Raw genomic sequence first — 19,768 nt, 5'->3', positions numbered from 1 at the left:
GAGACAGAAATTACATATCTATTCTCTGGATATTGTAAATCATGCCTCCAGCTCTGCTGAAACTGTCCTGTTCATCATTACCCCTCATTCTTAGCTAAGTTAGATATCAGACCTTTTGTAAGCTGATCCATGTGTAACTGCTGATCATTTATATTCTTGATGGAATCTCTCAGGGATGGCAAACTGGTTTCAACGAAAAGGCCAACTCCAATCAGCTGGAAGTGATACCTGTACGCTCTTGTGAAGGGTCATGAAGCCAATGGCCACTTAGAAGGAAGAACTGCCATTACGGCTTAGAGAATCTGTGGGGCACGTATGAGAGCTGCTACGTATCCAGTTTTCCAAGTACTCTATTTAAATTGAAGGACAGCAAAGCAAGATGTCTTCAGTGGTGGCGAAGGTGCTTACAGCCCCATTCTCTCTCAGGTCTTCTGGCTGGTGTGAAGTGGGCTGGGTAAGTCTTACTTTATGGGGACAGTCAGTGGCAGAAGTAACTGGCAGCTACAGCCAGAATGTTTCCACTTCACTCTACTGTGAGCACAGTAGGTTCCAGGGCAAAGCTCCAGGAATCTGAGGAATTGGTCCAACTCCCTGGAAGTGTCAACTTCACTACCTTCACCTGGCAACACAGCATGATTTCCTCTCGTTCCATATCAGTGCTTTCCCATGAGGATCTCCTCAAGCTGCAAAATAATTTCAGAACACTACCCCCCAAACTGAGAAAATACACGATGAAAAAGAAAACTGAATTCAATAACACTTCTGTGTGATTCTGTATTTTACTACACACAACTACATCTATACATGTTTGAAAAACTGTAGGGGTGCCTGTGTGGCTCAGTTGGTTAAGCATCCAAAATTGGGCTCAAGTCATGATCTCATGGTTCATGGGTTCGAGCCCTGCGTCATGCTCTGTGCTGACAGCTCAGAGCCTAGAGCCTGCTTCAGATTCTGTGTCTCCCTCTCTCTGCCCCTCCCCTGCTCATGCTCTCTCCCTCTCTCTCAAAATAAATTAATATTTTAAAAATTTATAAAAAAAAAAAACAACCTGTAGCATATGGATGTGTGAGGTATAATGCCATTTTAGACAAATATTGGTAGACAGGAATTCAGACATTCCAAATAATACTCTAAAATCCCCTAGGACTCTCTGGCTCCTAGTTTAGAAACATACCATTCTGTGCACTGGGTACTAGAAGAAAGAGGGTCAGAAGCCTTATGACAACAAGCCTTCAAAAACAAGACTGAGAAAAGTTAGGTTTCTTCTGTTTCTTCCCTCAAGAAGAAATAACTTTTACTTTCTCTTTTTAAGTTATATTTTTATTTAACTATTTTCAATGCTTTTCTTTGGATATACTCAGCTTTTTTAATCCCCTCTATGATGGGGAAATTAACATTAGACATAGTAGCCTAACCTAAAGTATATTCCTAGAGTTATGTGTCATTATGGGCAATATAGCCCAGTCAGCCAGCTCACTCTCCTCAATATCTGGGTTAGTAAGTGTATCTTTCTACCAGGACTCACTTTAGTCAGACATATACAAAGCCCACTGACTTAACGTTCTCAAAAATCTAAAGATTCAAACTTACTTTTCTTTTTTCTCGTTTCCCCAACTTTATTTAGTGGCACATTCACAGTGGGGATGGGGGTAGACACAAGGTAGGGCCTGATCTGTCCTGGAGCCCAGGGGCACCACACACCAGGCACTACAGATGGGAGGAGGCACAGCGGGGGGGCCTTGGTGGCCCCAGTAGAAGCCTGTGTACCAGGGAGGAGGCAGTAAGTACCTGGGTCCCTCAAGCCCATGCCCAAATGGGAGGGGCTAATACTGGACTGAGGTTGAGGGGAAAGGATAGGGGACACAAAGTGTCTACTCCAAAGGGGCCAAGTGACCAAGCCACAAGCCCACAGGGCAGGCTGGGGCCACTCTGGACATAGAGCTACGCCATTCTCCCTCTTCCTCTCTGGTGAGGGAAAGAAGGATCGGGGGCTGGGCCAAGCATCTACCCTGTCCTGCCCCATCCTGTCCTTAGCCAAACAGAATGGGTTTGATATCTATTGACAATGACCCCTTGATATGCAAGTGTCTCCATGATGTTGGCAATGTTCTTGCAGTCATCAATGCTGCCATGGGCCCTGCCTGTATGTCTATGTCTGTTTATGTCTAGAAGTCCATCGTTGGGCCAGCAGCCTATGGTGAAGGTGTAAGCCTTTTTCAGATTAACCTGCTGCTGGAAGTAATCTGCCATTGGCAAGCTCAAGTACTGGCACTGGCCCAGAAGCGTGACTTTCAAGTCCCATCCTCCACGGGTGACAAAACTGATTTGACGTTTGGATCTAAAAGGCCTTCTTTCTCCATCCACTCACCCACCCTCTCCAGCACTTGTTGCAGGCTGGGCTAACCACCCACTATGGCTCGAATAATCCCTGGGAGCTCTCTGTACAGAAGGGAGTAAACTGTGGATGGACCACAGGCTGGACCTGGTCAAACTCCATGGTCTGACCATTTAGCTTCAGCATGAGGAATTTGATGATTCCCTCCACATACTCTGACCCTGGCCATTCAATCTACTTTTTATTGTTCTACTTTTTTTTGTTAATACAACTTATGTTTTTTTTGTTTGTTTGCTTGTTTTTAATTTTTTTTTTTGACATTTAGTTATTTTGAGACAGAGAAAGACAGAGCATGAACGGGGGAGGGGCAGAGAAAGAGGGAGACACAGAATCAGAAGCAGGCTCCAGGCTCTGAGCCATCAGCCCAGAGCCTGATGCGGGGCTCGAACTCACGGACCGTGAGATCATGACCTGAGCTGAAGTCGGACGCTCAACCGACTGAGCCACCCAGGCGCCCCAATACAGCTTATGTTTAATTCTTACTGCATTGTTTTAAATTCAGTCATTAAGATGCAACCTACTCTTCTTTACTAGGCACACATAAGCAGACTGAGGTCTTGCTTCTGGTATGGCAGGGGAAATCAGACTGTAAGAATAAGAGTGTATTTAATTCCAGAAAAAGAATGGTACTAGACTTTTTAGTATTTTATTTGCAATATAGGTGAGATCCTCTGAGATATTTTAGCATGAAAATTCATTGTAGATGCAAAAAATGTCATTATCATGATAATACTATAAGTGCAGTCAGAAAGAAAAGGAAGCATAAGTACTGTCAATGGTGATAATTTCAATTACCAGGTGAAAGCAGTGTAAATGGATTAAATCTAAGAATGTGGTTTTTTTAAAACAGAAATCAATCCAATGAACTCCTGAACCATCCTGTTATTTGCTGAGAGCTGGCATGAAGTAAGGATTTTAAACAGAGTACATATTCATGCCATACAAGTCAGGCAAATGTCTATATCATTTTTTATTATTTTAATTTTCTCTCTCATCAAGTACGGATTTCTGTTGTTCCTGTCAAATAGTAAAATTACAAACTAACTTAGGTGACCAAGTGGAAGATGAAAAAAGTTTTAGAAGTATCAGAAGTATGAGAGCTAATAAGTGATAAAAATATGATAGAACAGAAGATTCTGGAACTCCTAATGGATCTGAGCATTGATTATTAACTGCTAATGTCATTAAAAAAGAGAGAGACCCAGGCAACCTGATGGTAGAACACGCTACTACCTATGAAGCATCTTGACAAAAACCAACCAAACCAAAAAACACCACATCTAAATTTGGCCAAGCTGCTAGATTCTACCAATTTGCAAAAAAATTAACAGAATGAAAGAAGCTGTTAAACCACACCCAGTAATGCAGCGAGCAAAATTTGTATGTGAAAACTACAAAACAACCAGCCCAGTTTTTCTTACAAATAAATTTCAAGGAAAAACAAGAGAGAAAAAGAAATATGAGGATGGTTAAGAGGGACTATGAGTTATATTATGACAGCAGATACTTAGAAATGTAACAACAGACTGGATATTTTAGGCTATAAAGGAAGTATTGATAATTTTAAGTGTTTTTGTATTGTTATGTTTTTAAATAGAGTTCTTTCAAAAATACATGATAAATCCATTTAATATAATTATATAATGTCTGGAATTTTCTTCATAATCTAGTTGTTGAAGAGCAGGTGGGAATATAAATGAAACTTGTCTGCCCAGGAATTGATAACTGTTGAGAGTGGATCATGCATTTATGGGTTTCATTATAATATTCTCTTTAATTCTGTCCAATTTCATAATCTCCCGTATATATTAGTTTGCTAGGACTGCCACAGCAACAACAACAACAACAAAAACATACTGGGTGGCTTAAACAATGGAAACTTATTTTCTCATAGTTGTAAAGGCTAGAAGTCCAACTTCAAGACGTGGGAAAGTTTGCTTTCTTGTGAGTCTTCTCTCCTTGGCTTGCAGATGGTCACCTTCTTGCTGTGTCCTCACATCATCTTTTCTCTGCACACACCCATCCCTGGAGTCCCTCTGTCCAAATTCCCTCTTCTTATAAGAACACCAGTCAGACTGGTTTAGGGTCCTCTCTAATGGCCTCTTTTTTAACTCAATCACCTCTTCAAAGGCTCTGTCGCCAAATATAGTCACATTCTGAGATACTGGGGGTTAGGGCTAAAACATATGAATTCTGAGGAAACAATTCAGTCTGTAATACCAAAATGAGAAATTTAAAAATATAACATATGATACTGAGAATATTATATTTTTAAATGAAATAGAATACATAAAATCTGTAACTTCAAAAACTGAATAAAAAAAGAGGTATGAATTATTTCTGGATCTATATCTCCAAACAAACTTCTCTCATAGTCTCACCTTTCAATATTTTTATAGACCTCACTCAACATGTATCCCTAGCAGAAATGTTGCATTTCATTTTTCTTGTAGTGCCTTTCTGAGATCTTACAGACTGAAGTACAGCATAAGAGAAACAATATTTGTTGTGAGCAACTAGCTAGATCTACCTACAAAAGTGTTATGGACTGAATGCTTGCATCCCCACTAAATTCATATGCTGAAATTTAATCCCAGTGTGATAGTACTTGGCAGTGGGGTCTTTGGGAGGTGATTAGGTCATGTGAGTGGATCCCTCATGATGGGGATAGTGTCCTTACGGGAGGCCAAAGAGCTAGCTCACTCTCTTCCCACCATGTGAGAATACCAGGGGAAGTCAGCAGTTTGCAAATTGGAAGAGGGCTCTTGCCAGAATCCAACCATCCTGGGACCCTGATCTTGGGATTTCCAGCCTCCTGAACTGTGAGAAATATATTTACGCTGTTCATAAGCCACCAGTTTATAGGATTTTTGCTATAGCAACCCAAACTAAGGTGTAAGCATTGTTTTCTAAAGAAACTATTCACCTAACAAATATTATCTCTCATTTTCAGAATTATACACAAACCAAGAAATTGATATGACCTAGGTGATAGCCTAATTAGGAAGAATTTTAATTGATTAATTGCCTTTATCCAGTATCTCATTTCTACCTCAGGGGAGGTCATCAGTAGAAGGCCAAGTGTTTGATTTTCCTCTCCTTCCTGTGCAACAGGATTTAAAAGAAATCATAGAGAAAATACTGGCCAAACTTATCTGGAAAAATAGCATATTAATTAGAAGTCAACATTAGATTCCAAAAAAGGTAGTGATAACCTGAAAGGATGGGCTTAATAAGGTGACAGCATGTAATAGGACTAAATGCATGATTCTACTCTGAGGTCCAAAAACACTGGGGAAAAAATATAAGAGATGTATGTATGGCTTAATAAGAATACATATTAAAAATTTTATTGGGAATTCTAATTGGCAATAAAGACACTGAGGGTCAATAATGTGCTTACTGAGAGTTAACATAGTAGGTTCATCAACAGAATTATGACTTAAAAGAAAGGGATGATGATCTCATTTTATTCAAGGCTGGGTTTCATCTGAAATTTTTGTGTCTAGGTGGCAAGCACACTTTATAGAGTATAACGTGAAAATGGTGAATATATTTAACACCATATCAAGTCAAGAACAGCAACAGAACTTGGAAATGTTAGGATAAAACAAGACTGAAGAGAGACAGAAAGCTTGTCTTCAAAAGGCTGTCATTTAGAAAGGTTTTAGGTCTATCCTTCATGGCCCCAAGAGGGAAAAATGATGTTGGCCTGGCTAACTCCTTCTCATCCTTGGGGAAATATCACTTCCTCCAGGCCTTCTCTGGCTCTCGAGCAATGGTGTCTGCAGCACCTATTCTTCTCTGTTGGGCACCAATCCTTCTTCTAAGTGTCAAATCATGGTAGCCTTGCTAGACTGGAAATTCCCAGAGAGGCTGGAACATGTCTGGCTTGTCAGTCCTAGAACACTCCATGTCTACCACAGATGAGTGAATGAAACAACACGTGAGAAAGAGATTTGGCTCTGATATTAAAATATATTTTCTAATACAGCTGTGCAGAGATTCACGGGCTGCCTCAAGAAGTAGTCATTTTCGGGGCGCCTGGGTGGCGCAGTCGGTTAAGCGTCCGACTTCAGCCAGGTCATGATCTCGCAGTCCGTGAGTTCGAGCCCCGCGTCGGGCTCTGGGCTGATGGCTCAGAGCCTGGAGCCTGTTTCCGATTCTGTGTCTCCCTCTCTCTCTGCCCCTCCCCCATTCATGCTCTGTCTCTCTCTGTCCCAAAAATAAATAAACGTTGAAAAAAAAAATTAAAAAAAAAAAAAAGAAGTAGTCATTTTTCTTTCAGAGGAAACCCCCACTCAGGCTTAAAATGGCAGTCCACTTGCCTGGGGCAGGGCTGGGTGAGGTAGAAGGGATTAAAGCATCAGGGAGGTGACTGGCTTATATGATTTTTAGCCTCCTTGCCAACCTGAGGCCTCATGGTCTGAATTCTTCTAGGAAAGGTGATGCTTATTATGTCACAGGTTTCACTTAGCACATCAGCTCTATTCTGATCCATTCTGGCAAAGTTTTGTAATAAATTTTGACGTAATTGCTTCTGTTCAAACCCAAATTTCATTTGCTGTTTCTCTCTAACTTTTCCTTCTTTTTATTTCCCTACTCCAAACAGCTGATGGTTAACGTTTCCATTTCACTGTAAGGATGCATAACGCTTCAGAAAACACAGTAGCAGACAATGAGGTGAGGTCAGACTCAGAAAAATATTTCCGAGGTTCTCAGTGCCATCTGTGCCAAACATACATGCAGATTTGATAAATGACACAAAGTCATTTCCCTTTCTGCTGATTTGATTTTTACAAGGCCCCAGTTTTCTATAGAAACAGACCAGATTTATAGCAAACACAAAGACTGTATCTTTTATTTATAGGGCAAAAATCTACCCAAGTACTTTTCATCAAATTTGTGTGCCCTCTAATACTGGCTTTTAGAGTATTATTCAAGCATTAGATGACTTTGGTTATTCCTGTGGGAATGAATACACAAGGTCGATCTCCTCAGCACAGTTCCTGAGACTACCAATTCTGACCTTGATTACTTGGTTCAGTTCAGTAAGGAAATTTGGGGATGAGATTGTCAGATAAGTGAATAAATACACATGCTCACTATCCTTTCTCTACTCCCTGACTTCCTTCTAGAGGAACGTCTTTTGTAAAAGTGCCCCAGCCCTAAATCAATTTGTAGACAGCCATGGAATCGGGAAAACAACCTGGTATTCACTAATAATAATTAAAATAGAAACATAACTTATTTTGAATCTCAGTACATCCACTGAGACATTTCTGAAAAATGAGGTTGAGATAAAGATGGGGAGTTATACAAGGGGTGGGGGAAGCAGGCAAGTGACACCCAGAAGTTGAGATTACAGTTGTTAGGAAGACACCCCCACAGCAGGAAAAGGGGCTTCGAGAGAGCCCTCCCCGAAACAGGACTCAGTACGACAGTCCTGAGGAAGTGTGGGCTGGATGGAGATGATGCCTATCACCTTGAATTCCCATGCCTCTTTCTGAGGGCTTCGTTCCTTAGTCCAAGGATGAGCAAGGGAGATTACAGAGAGCATGTGAGGAGAATTGGAGGAGTTACACACTTTTCAAATGCTTAACATTTTTTTCTATTCCAAGATAGCATTTGAGGACCAGACAGTAGATCCTGGATTTATACCTCACTCTGAATATCCTTCTGTTTTCTACAGCTTTAAGCATAAGCCACCAAATAAGGTACTGATTCCTACATTTAGTAGAACTTCAGACATGGCTCTGAGAAAAAAAGACACGTGGACAACGTACGTCTGTGCTGACATGTAGTTCCTGCACTCTTCAGAGCAGTGCCTCTCCAACTCTAACGTGCCTACAAATCATGGCCATGACTGCTAACACATGAATTTTCATCCAGTAGGTCGGAGATGCTGCATTTCTCACAAGCTCTCAGATGACGATGATGCTGCACACTCAGAGAAGGTTTTAGACCATGACAAGAAAATCCAGCTTTGGCAGGAAATCTGTGCCCACACCTTTATTCACACTCCTATGTTTCTCCCCTGACTTCCTGTAGTCTTTTCTATTTCACTGCTGTAAGAAAACTTTAGGGCAAAGCGAAGTGAGTACAAAAGAAAAGAAAATATTCTAAAATCATAACCTCAAGGAGAGCAGTAAGATTTTAAGTTGTCTCAAGGGTAGAGACATAATTTGTGATATGCATGAATTATACATACTTCATGCAAATCATGGAACAAATACACAGTAGCCTGTCTATTTTTTTCCATAAACGAAGCCCTATGTCTGCATAACTTAAAGGAAGTTTATTTCATTAATGCACAGCATACCATCTCATTTTTCAGGTATCTCTGGAGACTGAAGTGGTCTGAATAAGCCAAATTTCCCAGACAACCAAAGTTTATCTTAAGTATCCAATTGTATTTATTTAAATGATGTTTAATGGAGCTCTTTTTGAATTCACATATTCAAGACTTGTTAGCTATACAAAACAAGGTTTAACACACATGCACAATTATCCAGGGTAAACAGTGATTATGCTGTGGCAGGAAATAACAGCGCTATGGGAGCTACTCAGGTCTGTAAGGAACAATGTGCTCCTGTACAGTAGAGTCTTAGAATGGCCTCTGAGGCCTACCCAAAGCAAACTTCTGCTTCCTTCCTCCATGATCAGCTCTAATACTGCTCATTGCCCTCCTCTCACAAGTTTTTGATCTGCTGCTTTATTTTTCACGTAATATTCTGGGAAAGATTCTGAGACCAGCTTCCTTCTCACTTCCCATATTTTTTATTATTATACCATTATTATTATATTTTTTAAAGCTTCTTTATTTTGAGAGAGAGGGAGTGCGCACACACACAAGCAGGAGAGGAGCAGAGAGAGAGGGATAGACAATCCCAAGTAGGCCCCGTGCCCTCAGCTCAGAGCTTGATGAGGGGTTTGAACCCATGAACAGTGAGATCAAGACATGAGCCAAAACCATGAGTCAGACGCTTAACCGACTGAGCCACCCAGGAGCCCTATTTTATTATTATTATTTTAATAAATAAAAAGAGCTCTTTTACAGGGCTTTGGGCTACTGGTTGTCTAGGTCACTGCAATCATTCCAAATTAAAGAAATTACACAAGTTGATTCCCCACTGACCATCTCTTATTATGACTACTGAATACTCACTGATCCCGGTGTCCTTACAGTACTGCACCAAGTATTGCCCCATGACTCTCAGCAGATGATTATACTCTTGGACATTGAGAAATTCCTGCTTATTATGGGATGGCTCCATGATCTCCAAGGGTATATTAACAATTCCAACCACGCCTGCACCAAGTCTAGAAGAATAAATACATTAAAAAATTCGGAAAAATTTAGCTAAGGAAAAAGAAAATGCAAATATGCCATGGTCTTTTGAAATCAAAATTTTTTCCACAAAAATTTATTCACTGGGTCTGGACCATGTCAAAGTTTAACAACTTATGACATAATTGTATTTTGTTACATAAATCTGTAGTAATCGTAGGTGTGTTTGGTCTCATAGTAAAGAAAAAATCTAATGCACTGTTACTAAATTAACATGACTTTTTTTTCCAAATCTAAAGGTACAAGAGGAGGCGTTTTAGCATGAGACACCACTAACAATGCTTTGCTGAAATAAACTGACATAACCCTCTTCATGATCTGGCCAGAGTCAATTTCTCCATCCTCATTTCATGGCAGGTTGGGTTCTTCCCTGTCATTGCAGAGGTCCATGGGGTGTTCAATGAATTCTACTAAGGGAACATAAGGGCCAGATTATCCTAGAAAGTGACAGGTATCTGCCTGTTAGTCTGATGAATAAATTCAGTGTTTTTCAGATTTTTAGCAACTTACGATATATATAACCAGGATATTTCTGCTTAGTGACAGAATATTCTGCCTGGTTTCCCTGTTTTGGGAAAGAACATCCAGTTGTCTAGTTCTTCCAAGGCTCCCAACTGCCCTTAGCAAGGCACACAAATCAAGCCTTCCTAATGTAGTGCTGCTACCTTACCATGTGTTTCACTACTTTCCCCTGCCACCCTGCCCTCCCTTAACTATTGATTCCCTAAGCCTAAATTTGGGCATCATTTCTTCCACGAAGTGTGACTCAACTTCCCCCAGTTTGGTTTACTACTCTTCCCAAGTGCTCTTTTTGCACCTCATGCTTGCCTGTAGCACATATTCATCCATCTATCTGTCCATCCATCCATCCATCCATCCATCCATCCATCCCGGTTCAGGATGGATGCATCCTGTTCCAGAAACTGGGAATACAGTACTGAATAAGAAAAATAAGGCCCCTGTCTATAAAGTTTCTCTTCTATTGAGGGGTAACAGGCAGTAAGGGTGACCAGATCATTTCAGATGGTGATAAGTGGTAGGAGGAAAACAAAGCAGGTGCTATAACTTGTGCAGAGTAACAAGGGGGAGGGGCCAATGGCAGCGGCTGACTTTATTAGACAGTGCAGGAAGACCTTCCTGTGGAGGGGACTTTAGTTAAGTGCCTAAGTAACACACTCAGACCAGCAGTAAGGAGATCTGAGGACAGAAGGTTCAAGAACCAAGGCTATAAGACAGGAGTGAGCTTAGGATATGTGATACACTGGAAGCTGGCTGGTGCGAGGAGAATGCAGTGAAAGGGTGGGTACAGGTGGGCCATCACAGGGCCAGGCAGAGGCCAGATCACTGGAAGACCATAGTATCCAGTTCTATTCTATATCCATTGGTGTTTTAAGCAAGAGAATAAACTAATTTTTTTAAAGATCATTCTTACTGTTGCCACATAATATGAAAAATATGTATTTATATACTTGTTCCTTTCACTGGACTATAAGTTCTTTGCCAAAGGGTAGCAGGTCTTCACCATCTTGTGTGCAGAGCTTAGTACAGTGCCTAGCACATGACACTGCAGTTCAAGTGTTTGTTGAATGAACAAATGAATGAACTGCTAATTCCTAGAGAGTGAGAAATAAGATGAAAAATGGTCCCCTGAGCCATTCTATTAATCACAAGAATTCTTTTTGACCCCTGATCCATTTTCCTGGTCACAATTACCCTGTCTGACTGTCTACATAATTCATGAAAGCAGCACATGGAGTTTTGGACCATCAGGAAAGCACCAGAATGTATTACTCTGGAATCCAAACAGGTTAGAGAGGGTTAGTAATACACGCTCAAGCAGGTAACTGCCAAGAACTCATATACATAAAGGTTGCACAAAATGTTAACAGGGTTGCTTTATAAGACTATGGATTTTTCTTTCCTAAAATTTCCTTATTATGCTTGTATTATTTTTACATCGGTAAAATATTAAAATCCTAACCTGAGGAGATGGTTCAAGAAATGGTAAAACATCAAGTTTCTCAGGAAATGTATTAGAAAAATTTCCCAAGTGTGCTTTTCCTTCAAGCAGGCATATAGTTGTGCCAATATTATAAATTAGGCATATTAATGCCTGCGCATTGATGGGAAGGGTGAACGGAGGACAGGACACCTGCTCCCATTATGATTAATCACTCATCTAACTCCAAAGACACAATCTTACCGCAACCTCCCTCATCCTGCCTATGCCTCTGAAAACAAAAATATACTTACAAGGACTTCAGTTTCAACTGTGGGCCCACTTTCTCATGCATTTTGATCAGGCGGTTATTACTGTAAATGAACATCCCAGCTTGGCTTCGATTTTCTATGTTCACTCCAAAGAACAGGCAGAGAGTTCTTGCTTTTTTTAATTCTCTAGCATTATATTTAGAAAAGTTTAAAAAAAGGTTTTTATTAGATAGAAATATATAGTTTACAAACTGCTAATAATTAAACTGAGAAGGTAAACATCAAAGGAACTAAATGTAAAATACCCAGGTATTTTGCAAAACCTAGTGGGTACACTCAATATCTTTATGTAGCCAAATATTTTGCATAAACATGATGGCCATACCAGTCAAACACAAGCATTCCTAGATTAAAAAACAGCCTTGCCTACTTAAATTTACAAGAACTAGAAAATGCCAAAAGATTTGTGAAATGTTAAGTGGACCAATAGGAACACGCAACATTTTTAAAAAATGATGATTTGACTATTTTAAAATTTCAGTATGTTTTACCCTGGATGTGATTTCTAACTTTCAACATGTCCTCAAGCCTCTAAATATCCTATATAGATTGGACTATGCCAAAAAATACTCTTTAGCTTTCTCTTTCTCCAAAATCAAAGTTAATAAAGCCAAGTTTACAAGGGCAACAGACATGAGCTCCTGTTTTTCTTAGTCTGTCTTGCAATATTATGTTTTATGTGACTTTTCTATTAAAAGTGTAAAAGCAGAAATTGAGACATAGCAGGATATGATAGAAACAACCATAGTAACAGGAAGCTGCTTGGAGCTATGAAAAACACCTGAATATAAGAACTGGAAAGACAGGCTTGGCTTCAAAAACAAACTCATCTCTGTAACAGCCGTGTGACTATGGATGAGTCACTTCAACTTCCTGTCTCATCTGAAAAATGGGAAGAATACCTACCTAGCCATTTGGGATGTCAGGAGGACTAGAAGAAATAATGTCAAGTATAAACCTGGAACAGATTAGGTGCCTCACCAATGTTATTTTCCTTTCCTACCAAGAATGGTACCAAATATAATTCTTCCCCTCCACCCATCTTGTAGGTCTCATTCCACAAACACAGCTTTTCTTTTCAAATTATAACTACGTGCCACTATAACTGACATAATATGCTTACTGGACTGGCTAAATACATCTATCATTAAAGGACAAAGAAAAAGTCCTAATTAGCCCTTCTACATGGACATAATATAGGGCACATTAGACTTTATGAGGGAATTATTGACTGGGATTAACATATACATTTTAAAAGCACATACTTGCTGGGTTCAATACATACAAATCACATTTTTTCTCAAAAATGTGTACTCAATATTAAATCCTTACTCTTCAACCAAAAAGAATACTGACTATGTAAGGGACCCCAAAACAGGATGTTGCAGAATATGACAGCATCACTCTGCAACAGTAAATGGCATGCTGATTCTCTTCAAATGTGTAATAAAAGCATTTTGCTATAAAAAAAAGTTCATACCAACTAGCTGGCATTATTATTAATAAAATATAGGTCGATCACCTTTCATACATACAAATGTAACTACAAACAATTCATCAACCAGAATTTTCTTTCTCAAGACTTTAAAGAAGGCTCTGCTATAGAAATAGCCTAAGTCAAATGGACTGATGAGTGGAGAAAGAAGTATTCCATATATATATATATATATATATATATATATATATATATATATAAATATAAATATATATACACACACACATATATATTCCTTCTATATATATATATATAATGAAATATTGTTATTTACAATGACATGGATGAAGCAAGAGTATAATGTTAAGTGAAATAAGTCACTCAGAGAAAGACAAATAGCATATTCTTTGATTCATATGTGGCATTTAAGAAACAAAACAAATGAGCAATGAAAAAAAGAAAGAAAGAGACCATCCAAGAAGAAACAGACTCTTAACTATAGAGAACAAACTAAGGGTTACCAGGGGTGAAGAGGGTGAGGGAATGGGTAAAATAGATTCAGGAGTGCACCTGTTGTGATGAGCACCAGGTGTTGAATGGAGCTGTTGAATCACTCTATTGTACACCTGAAACTCACGTTACACTGTACGTTAACTAACTAGAATTTAAATAAAAACTTAAAAAAAATAGAGGACCTTGTTTTTTTTTTAATTTTGTTTTTAATGTTTATTTATTTTTGAGACAGAGAGACAGAGCATGAGTGGGGGAGGAGCAGAGAGACAGAGAGGGAGGCACAGAATTGAAAGCAGGCTCCAGGCTCTGAGCTGTCAGAACAGAGCCCGATGCGGGCCTCGAACTCACCAGCTGTGAGATCATGACCTGAGCTGAAGTCGGCCGCTCAACCGACTGAGCCACCCAGGCGCCCCAGAGGACCTTGTTTTTTAATATAGATTTCTATGGATTTATTTAGTACTTATTTTGATAAGTGCATAGTTAACACTTCAAATTTAGGTTTGAGGAAAGTTATGGTTATATAGCACTTCATAGTTCACAAACAATAATTCTGGAAACTAGTAATGCTTCCCTAAAAATTGGTTTCTCAAAGTTATCCCAGTTTTCAAAGACTGACCTTACCCAGACAACTCTGATTATTCTCAGTTTAACTTGTTTAACACCCAAGCTGGAGACCAAGTCAACCTTCCAAATGTAAATAATGGTGTTGTAATTTAGGGTTGCTATTTGTATCTTAACTATATATGTGGTACATGTATTTGAAACATTTTCTAAACATTTTAAATTTTATGCAAGTACTAGAAGAGAGAAGAAACCAGAACCAACCCTCCAGAGGGCTGTGTCTGCCAAAGGACAAAAAAAAAGTAAAGTTGTCAGCTGATCCTCTGGGCAGAGTTCACTTCTTCAACAGGACACTGAGCTAATTTTTCACCCTGTATTCAGAAGTTTTAATATTATGTAAACATATGTATGCTTGCAAATATATATTTTATAAATACCTTCATTGATTTTGCGGTTGGGGGATTTTGACCATATTACGCTTAATATAATAAGATGTCATAGGCTGAGAAAGAGAAGTTATCACATTAACCACCAAATCCGCCTCCTCAGAAATCAGAATTTGCTTTATCAAAGTGCAGAGGATTCTGGCAAACAGAAAATCTTACATCTTACCTCTGTTTCACTTTAAGAATCGTATGCTTTGCTTCAACATCTTCCAAAGCTTTCTGTAATACATCCTGGAGAAGTACATTTGGTTAGGAGAGAACATAATTCTATTAAATTAATGAAAGCTGAGCTGATATTTATTATCCCATTACCCAAATGTTTCACAAGGGTAACAGTGATAGGTCACATTGCCTAATGCAATTGTATAATGGTAGACAATAAATACTTGATAAATGATTCCATTCTAATAGCTAGGGGGACACACCAACTCTTGGCCCATGGTTCCCTTTTTGCACATAATCCAATGTTCTCTGTCTTTTAAAGAGCTATTTCTCCCTGTAATGTCACACTGGCTTTCACACAAACTACACAAAAGCTTGGAAAAGTCATTCCATGTACCTAGACTCTGACTTTTGCTTGTGAGAACAACAAAACAACAACAAAATGCTAAATCACATGATCAAGTACTGTGGCATCTTTTAGAAAAAGAAAAGTTATTAAAAATTTTTGTCAGTCACCATACGAAAACATCTTCTTTATTATCAAGTTCCAGATACCCTTGATACTCCCCAAGCTTTTCCCTTTATAGGATATCCCATCCCTAGGCTTTCTCCCTTTCAGAGTACCTGAATACCAATGCCCACCTGTCTTTCTTGTCTTCTCTAAATTTGATATACTGGCTCATTCACTGCCCTATCTCTAGTACACTAACTCTAACCAGGCAGAAAAGAAATAATGCATTATTATAATTTCACAAATAATAACAGATTTTTAATGTGCTCCATCTACCTGAGGTGAAAGATGGGCATCTCATTTGGTGAATATACCACTGACTGAACATTATTTTCACTGACTTTAAAGTAAAAGCAAATGGTAACTGATTTGTAAGTATTTCACTTCAAATTCAACCACTCAACTGCCTAGAGGAATTTAAGAGGTCAAAAGCCAAGGTCATTCTGCTTTGCTCTCTTTGCCCAGCAACAAAGCAAGATGGTCAAAGACACCCCCTCCCCCCCTCCTGTCAATGCACTCAGAGCACAAAGAGGCAATGAGAGGTAAGCCTAAAGCAAGAAGAAAGAAAGGTCCTGACCCATTAAAAAGCATCTGCTTCTCTTGTTTCTCAAATACATAAAGCCAAGGAAATTGATTTCTTTGAGGCAAAATAAAAAAAAGCTTAAACCTTTCTTTAAAAATCAATAACAGTAAGATAGGTCTACATTTACTCTAAACTAATAAGTGAGAAGAAAAAAGTAAGAGAATTTTGGGAAGGCCATAGGTAGCTTTGGGACATTATCACGTGCTACTCTTTGATTTCATTCCCTATTCATGATCAGTTGATATGAGAGAGCTCTTTATCAAACTCAGCCCTGGTCCTTGAAAGTTTAAGGGCGAATCGTGGAAAGGATTCCTACACTGAGTCTGAAGAAGAGAATGAAGGAAAAGTGAAGTAAAGCATTTTTTTTCTCCATATACCTATTTATCCTTTTATATGCAAGTAAATAAAATGCTGCTTCATAACTTACCCTGGTAGAAAGCTTTGCACCGCATTTTTGGTAAAAACAAACCTACATGTCCTGAAGCAATATTCTTCTTCTTGGTTGCCATGCATTATAATTAATAATAATAGTTCTTTATAACCTATCTTACTCATGGGTGCATTGCAAGGATTATAGAAAATGTTTATGAACTATGTGGAGCAACTCATAAGAAAAAAGCTTTGTAAGCTGGAAGTAGTTATTAATATTCATAATTATAGCACATAATTCCTAGCACCAGAAAAAAGGATGGCTTATTAGTCTTCTCCTTGCGTTTCCCATTTATTCAGGTGCATAGGGAGCAATAATTTGAAAAGATATTTTCAAGGAAACTTGATAGGCTGCTTTTTTCTGCTAGTTTTTCATTATTTTCTCTCTTTCTCATATTACTTTTCTTTTCATTTTAAAGAAATGAGCTGCAGTGCTCTTCCCCACTGTTCCAAATTCACCCCACGTTGCTCATCTTTGCTCAGACTCAGCCTTCTCTCACCGCTGAGTACCCTCTCCTTTCTCTGCATGCCTCCGCTCTGTTTACCTGGGTTAAAATCAACTTAAGCTTCGGAGCTTGTCTGTGTTTATCAGTTTAGGAAGTAAATGATAAGAGACAACTGTGTACAGGAAAAAGCAAATGACACTTGGCCATTTAGGAAGACTATATGTCATACCTTGGCAGAAGACAAAGAAGTTCTGTCAGGCTGGTTTACTGTGATTTGTGCTTGTTTCAATACACGTTCAGCTGGAAGCAGAAGCAAGATAATTACAACATCAGAAAGTTCTTTTAATCAATTTTAAGTGAGCAGTGTGTATATACATTATGACCAGGAACAGTGGGAATGGCTTCCAAATAATAATCTCAGAAAATCCTATGTTCTTTCCACAGCTTTCACACATTCTCGGTGCAGGTAGCCACAATGGGCTTCCTCTTAGACATTATAATTGACAGGGCATAACTATATACCTACAAATTAAAGGGTTATGACTGAATGTTCAGCTGACTAAAAACTCTCTACAATCTGTGAAATATAGATTAAAGTTACTCCTTGCTTTTGGATCGCTGGAAAAATATGGCTTTGTCCTCTTTGTGGGGGGGGGGGGTCAGAATGAATGTGTAGAACATTCCTTCTTAAAGTGAGTATAAGGCTAGTCTTGAAAATGATCTAACTCGGCATCATGCCAACCAGAGTTTCTAATATATATCAATCTAGTTCCAAGTGTGTATTTGGAATAATAGAAATTAAATAATAATAAGTAAAAATATAATAACATACCTTTAATTAATATGTCATAATTCAACAAAGCCAGAGACAGAAAAATGTGTTATGAAGCTCCTTAGAGGCAGGAGTTCGATTAATTGTGGTCATTCCTACAACGCTATAACAGTATATATCTCAGAATAAAGGTACAATTAATGTTGGCTGAGTGAATGAACAACAATGAGATGTAGGACATAGATAATTATATACCAATCTTTACTGCTTCTTCTGCCTTTTCAACTTCATTTTTAAATGCTCCTTTAAAAGAAGACGTGACATACAGATACTTTCTGAAAAGAAAAAAGAACTGATCAAGTCAGGTTATCATTTTAAGGTACATAATACTTAAAGAATATTCTTTAGAAAGAATATACACTCCAGATATACATAATTATGAAGAAAGCTTCACACAGTAAGTTGCATCCAACTAGTCAATCAGCAAACTGTATACCTAGGAAGAAATTCCTTGCCTTTCAATACTTGGCAATTTTGCTTTTGGAAGGGAACTTCAGGAGAGAGATAACACAATTTCTGCCCATACAAATGTTCATTTATACATATAAAACGGGATCATTTTCTTAAAAAGAAAAATTTCTATGTAACTGCTCCATTACCAAAATTTCGAGCTAATATACATAACCCTCTTACTCATTTATACATATAAAACGGGATCATTTTCTTAAAAAGAAAAATTTCTATGTAACTGCTCCATTACCAAAATTTCGAGCTAATATACATAACCCTCTTACTCAGGTCACTGACACTGGATAAACCAGTTCTCCTAGTCTCAAAACAACTATCTCTAACTAAAATGCTCAGAAACATACATTACCATTTCAAACTACCAAAACATATTTTCCACTTTATTGCTCAAGAAGCTTGTTTTCAAAACCTGTTGTTTAGTGAGAGCTCTAGAACAATCAAGGAAAAGGAATAAACAAATAAATAGATAGATAAATATATATTTATCTCCATAAACTCAGTCAGAGCAAAGTAGAGGTGAGGAAAGCCCTCTGGAATAGAGGTTCACTGAATGCAGATGAAACTATGTATATCTGTTACAGAGGATTCCTTAAAGTCAGGATTTTTCATAGTGGCTTAAATCATCATCCTGAGAAAAAAAAATTCCAGAATATTGGATTTCAGAATGCTCAAAGCTCTGTACATCTCATTCTGTAACTTTTGCCTTATACCCCTGTGGACTCAGGCGGTCACCATTCTCTGATACCTTCTATGTTTAGAAAGGCATCAAATGTTCAGCAAGAGGTGGGTAGAGAACTACAGGTATCCCTGAAAGCCAAAATATCCTCAGGCAGGCATTTTCTCAAGCAGAGGGAGAGTCTAAACCTATATGCCCCTGAGTTGATACCAGGGATAAGCAAAATATGGCCCATAGGCCAAAGTGAGCCAGCAGCTTGCTTTTGGCACAGCCTGAGACCTAAGAATGATTTTTCTATTTTTAAAGGAAAAATAAGAATATACAAAAGAGACGGAATGTGATCACATACTTACTATCAGGCCCTTTATAGAAAATGTTTACCAATCCCTGGAATCTATGCTAATAAGCAATGGCTTTTGAATGATAACTTGATCTAGAATTGCATTTATATCTTCTGACTTTCAAATAATGTGTACGGTAATGCAAATTCATCACTACACAAACAGGTCACACATAGTTTAAATGTCTGTTAGCTGAAGTCTGTTTAAATTTTAAGACTCTCTTCCATTATCTCCATAAATGCAGTACAAATACACTCAAGACAGAACACCATGATTAAGCATTAAGAATTGGACTACCTGGGGGCGTCTGGGTGACTCAGTTAGTTAAGCATCTGGCTCTTGATTTCG

The 19,768-nt window shown here is 38.5% G+C and overlaps 1 protein-coding gene and 1 pseudogene across 4 annotated transcripts in view; both read right to left on the bottom strand.

Annotated features, from left to right (window-relative positions):
• The window catches only part of MORC1 (MORC family CW-type zinc finger 1), a 165,156-nt gene that overhangs the window by 87,147 nt on the left and 58,241 nt on the right, over window positions 1-19,768 (bottom strand). For all 4 annotated transcript variants that reach the window (XM_047875488.1, XM_047875489.1, XM_047875487.1 and 1 more), the window contains 5 exons: window positions 18,131-18,210; window positions 17,333-17,403; window positions 15,139-15,203; window positions 12,000-12,143; window positions 9,564-9,718 (listed from right to left, as the gene is read on the bottom strand). In XM_047875488.1, coding sequence (XP_047731444.1) covers window positions 9,564-9,718; window positions 12,000-12,143; window positions 15,139-15,203; window positions 17,333-17,403; window positions 18,131-18,210 — 515 coding nt within the window. The remainder of the gene's footprint in view (window positions 1-9,563; window positions 9,719-11,999; window positions 12,144-15,138; window positions 15,204-17,332; window positions 17,404-18,130; window positions 18,211-19,768) is intronic.
• Window positions 2,005-6,896, bottom strand: LOC125175075 (ERI1 exoribonuclease 3-like; annotated as a pseudogene).

Source organism: Prionailurus viverrinus, chromosome C2 (assembly GCF_022837055.1).
Source record: "Prionailurus viverrinus isolate Anna chromosome C2, UM_Priviv_1.0, whole genome shotgun sequence".
NCBI classification, from domain to species: Eukaryota; Metazoa; Chordata; class Mammalia; order Carnivora; family Felidae; genus Prionailurus; species Prionailurus viverrinus.
The sequence above is the reverse complement of the archived record's forward strand: the minus strand, read 5'-3'. Positions and strand labels throughout refer to the sequence as shown.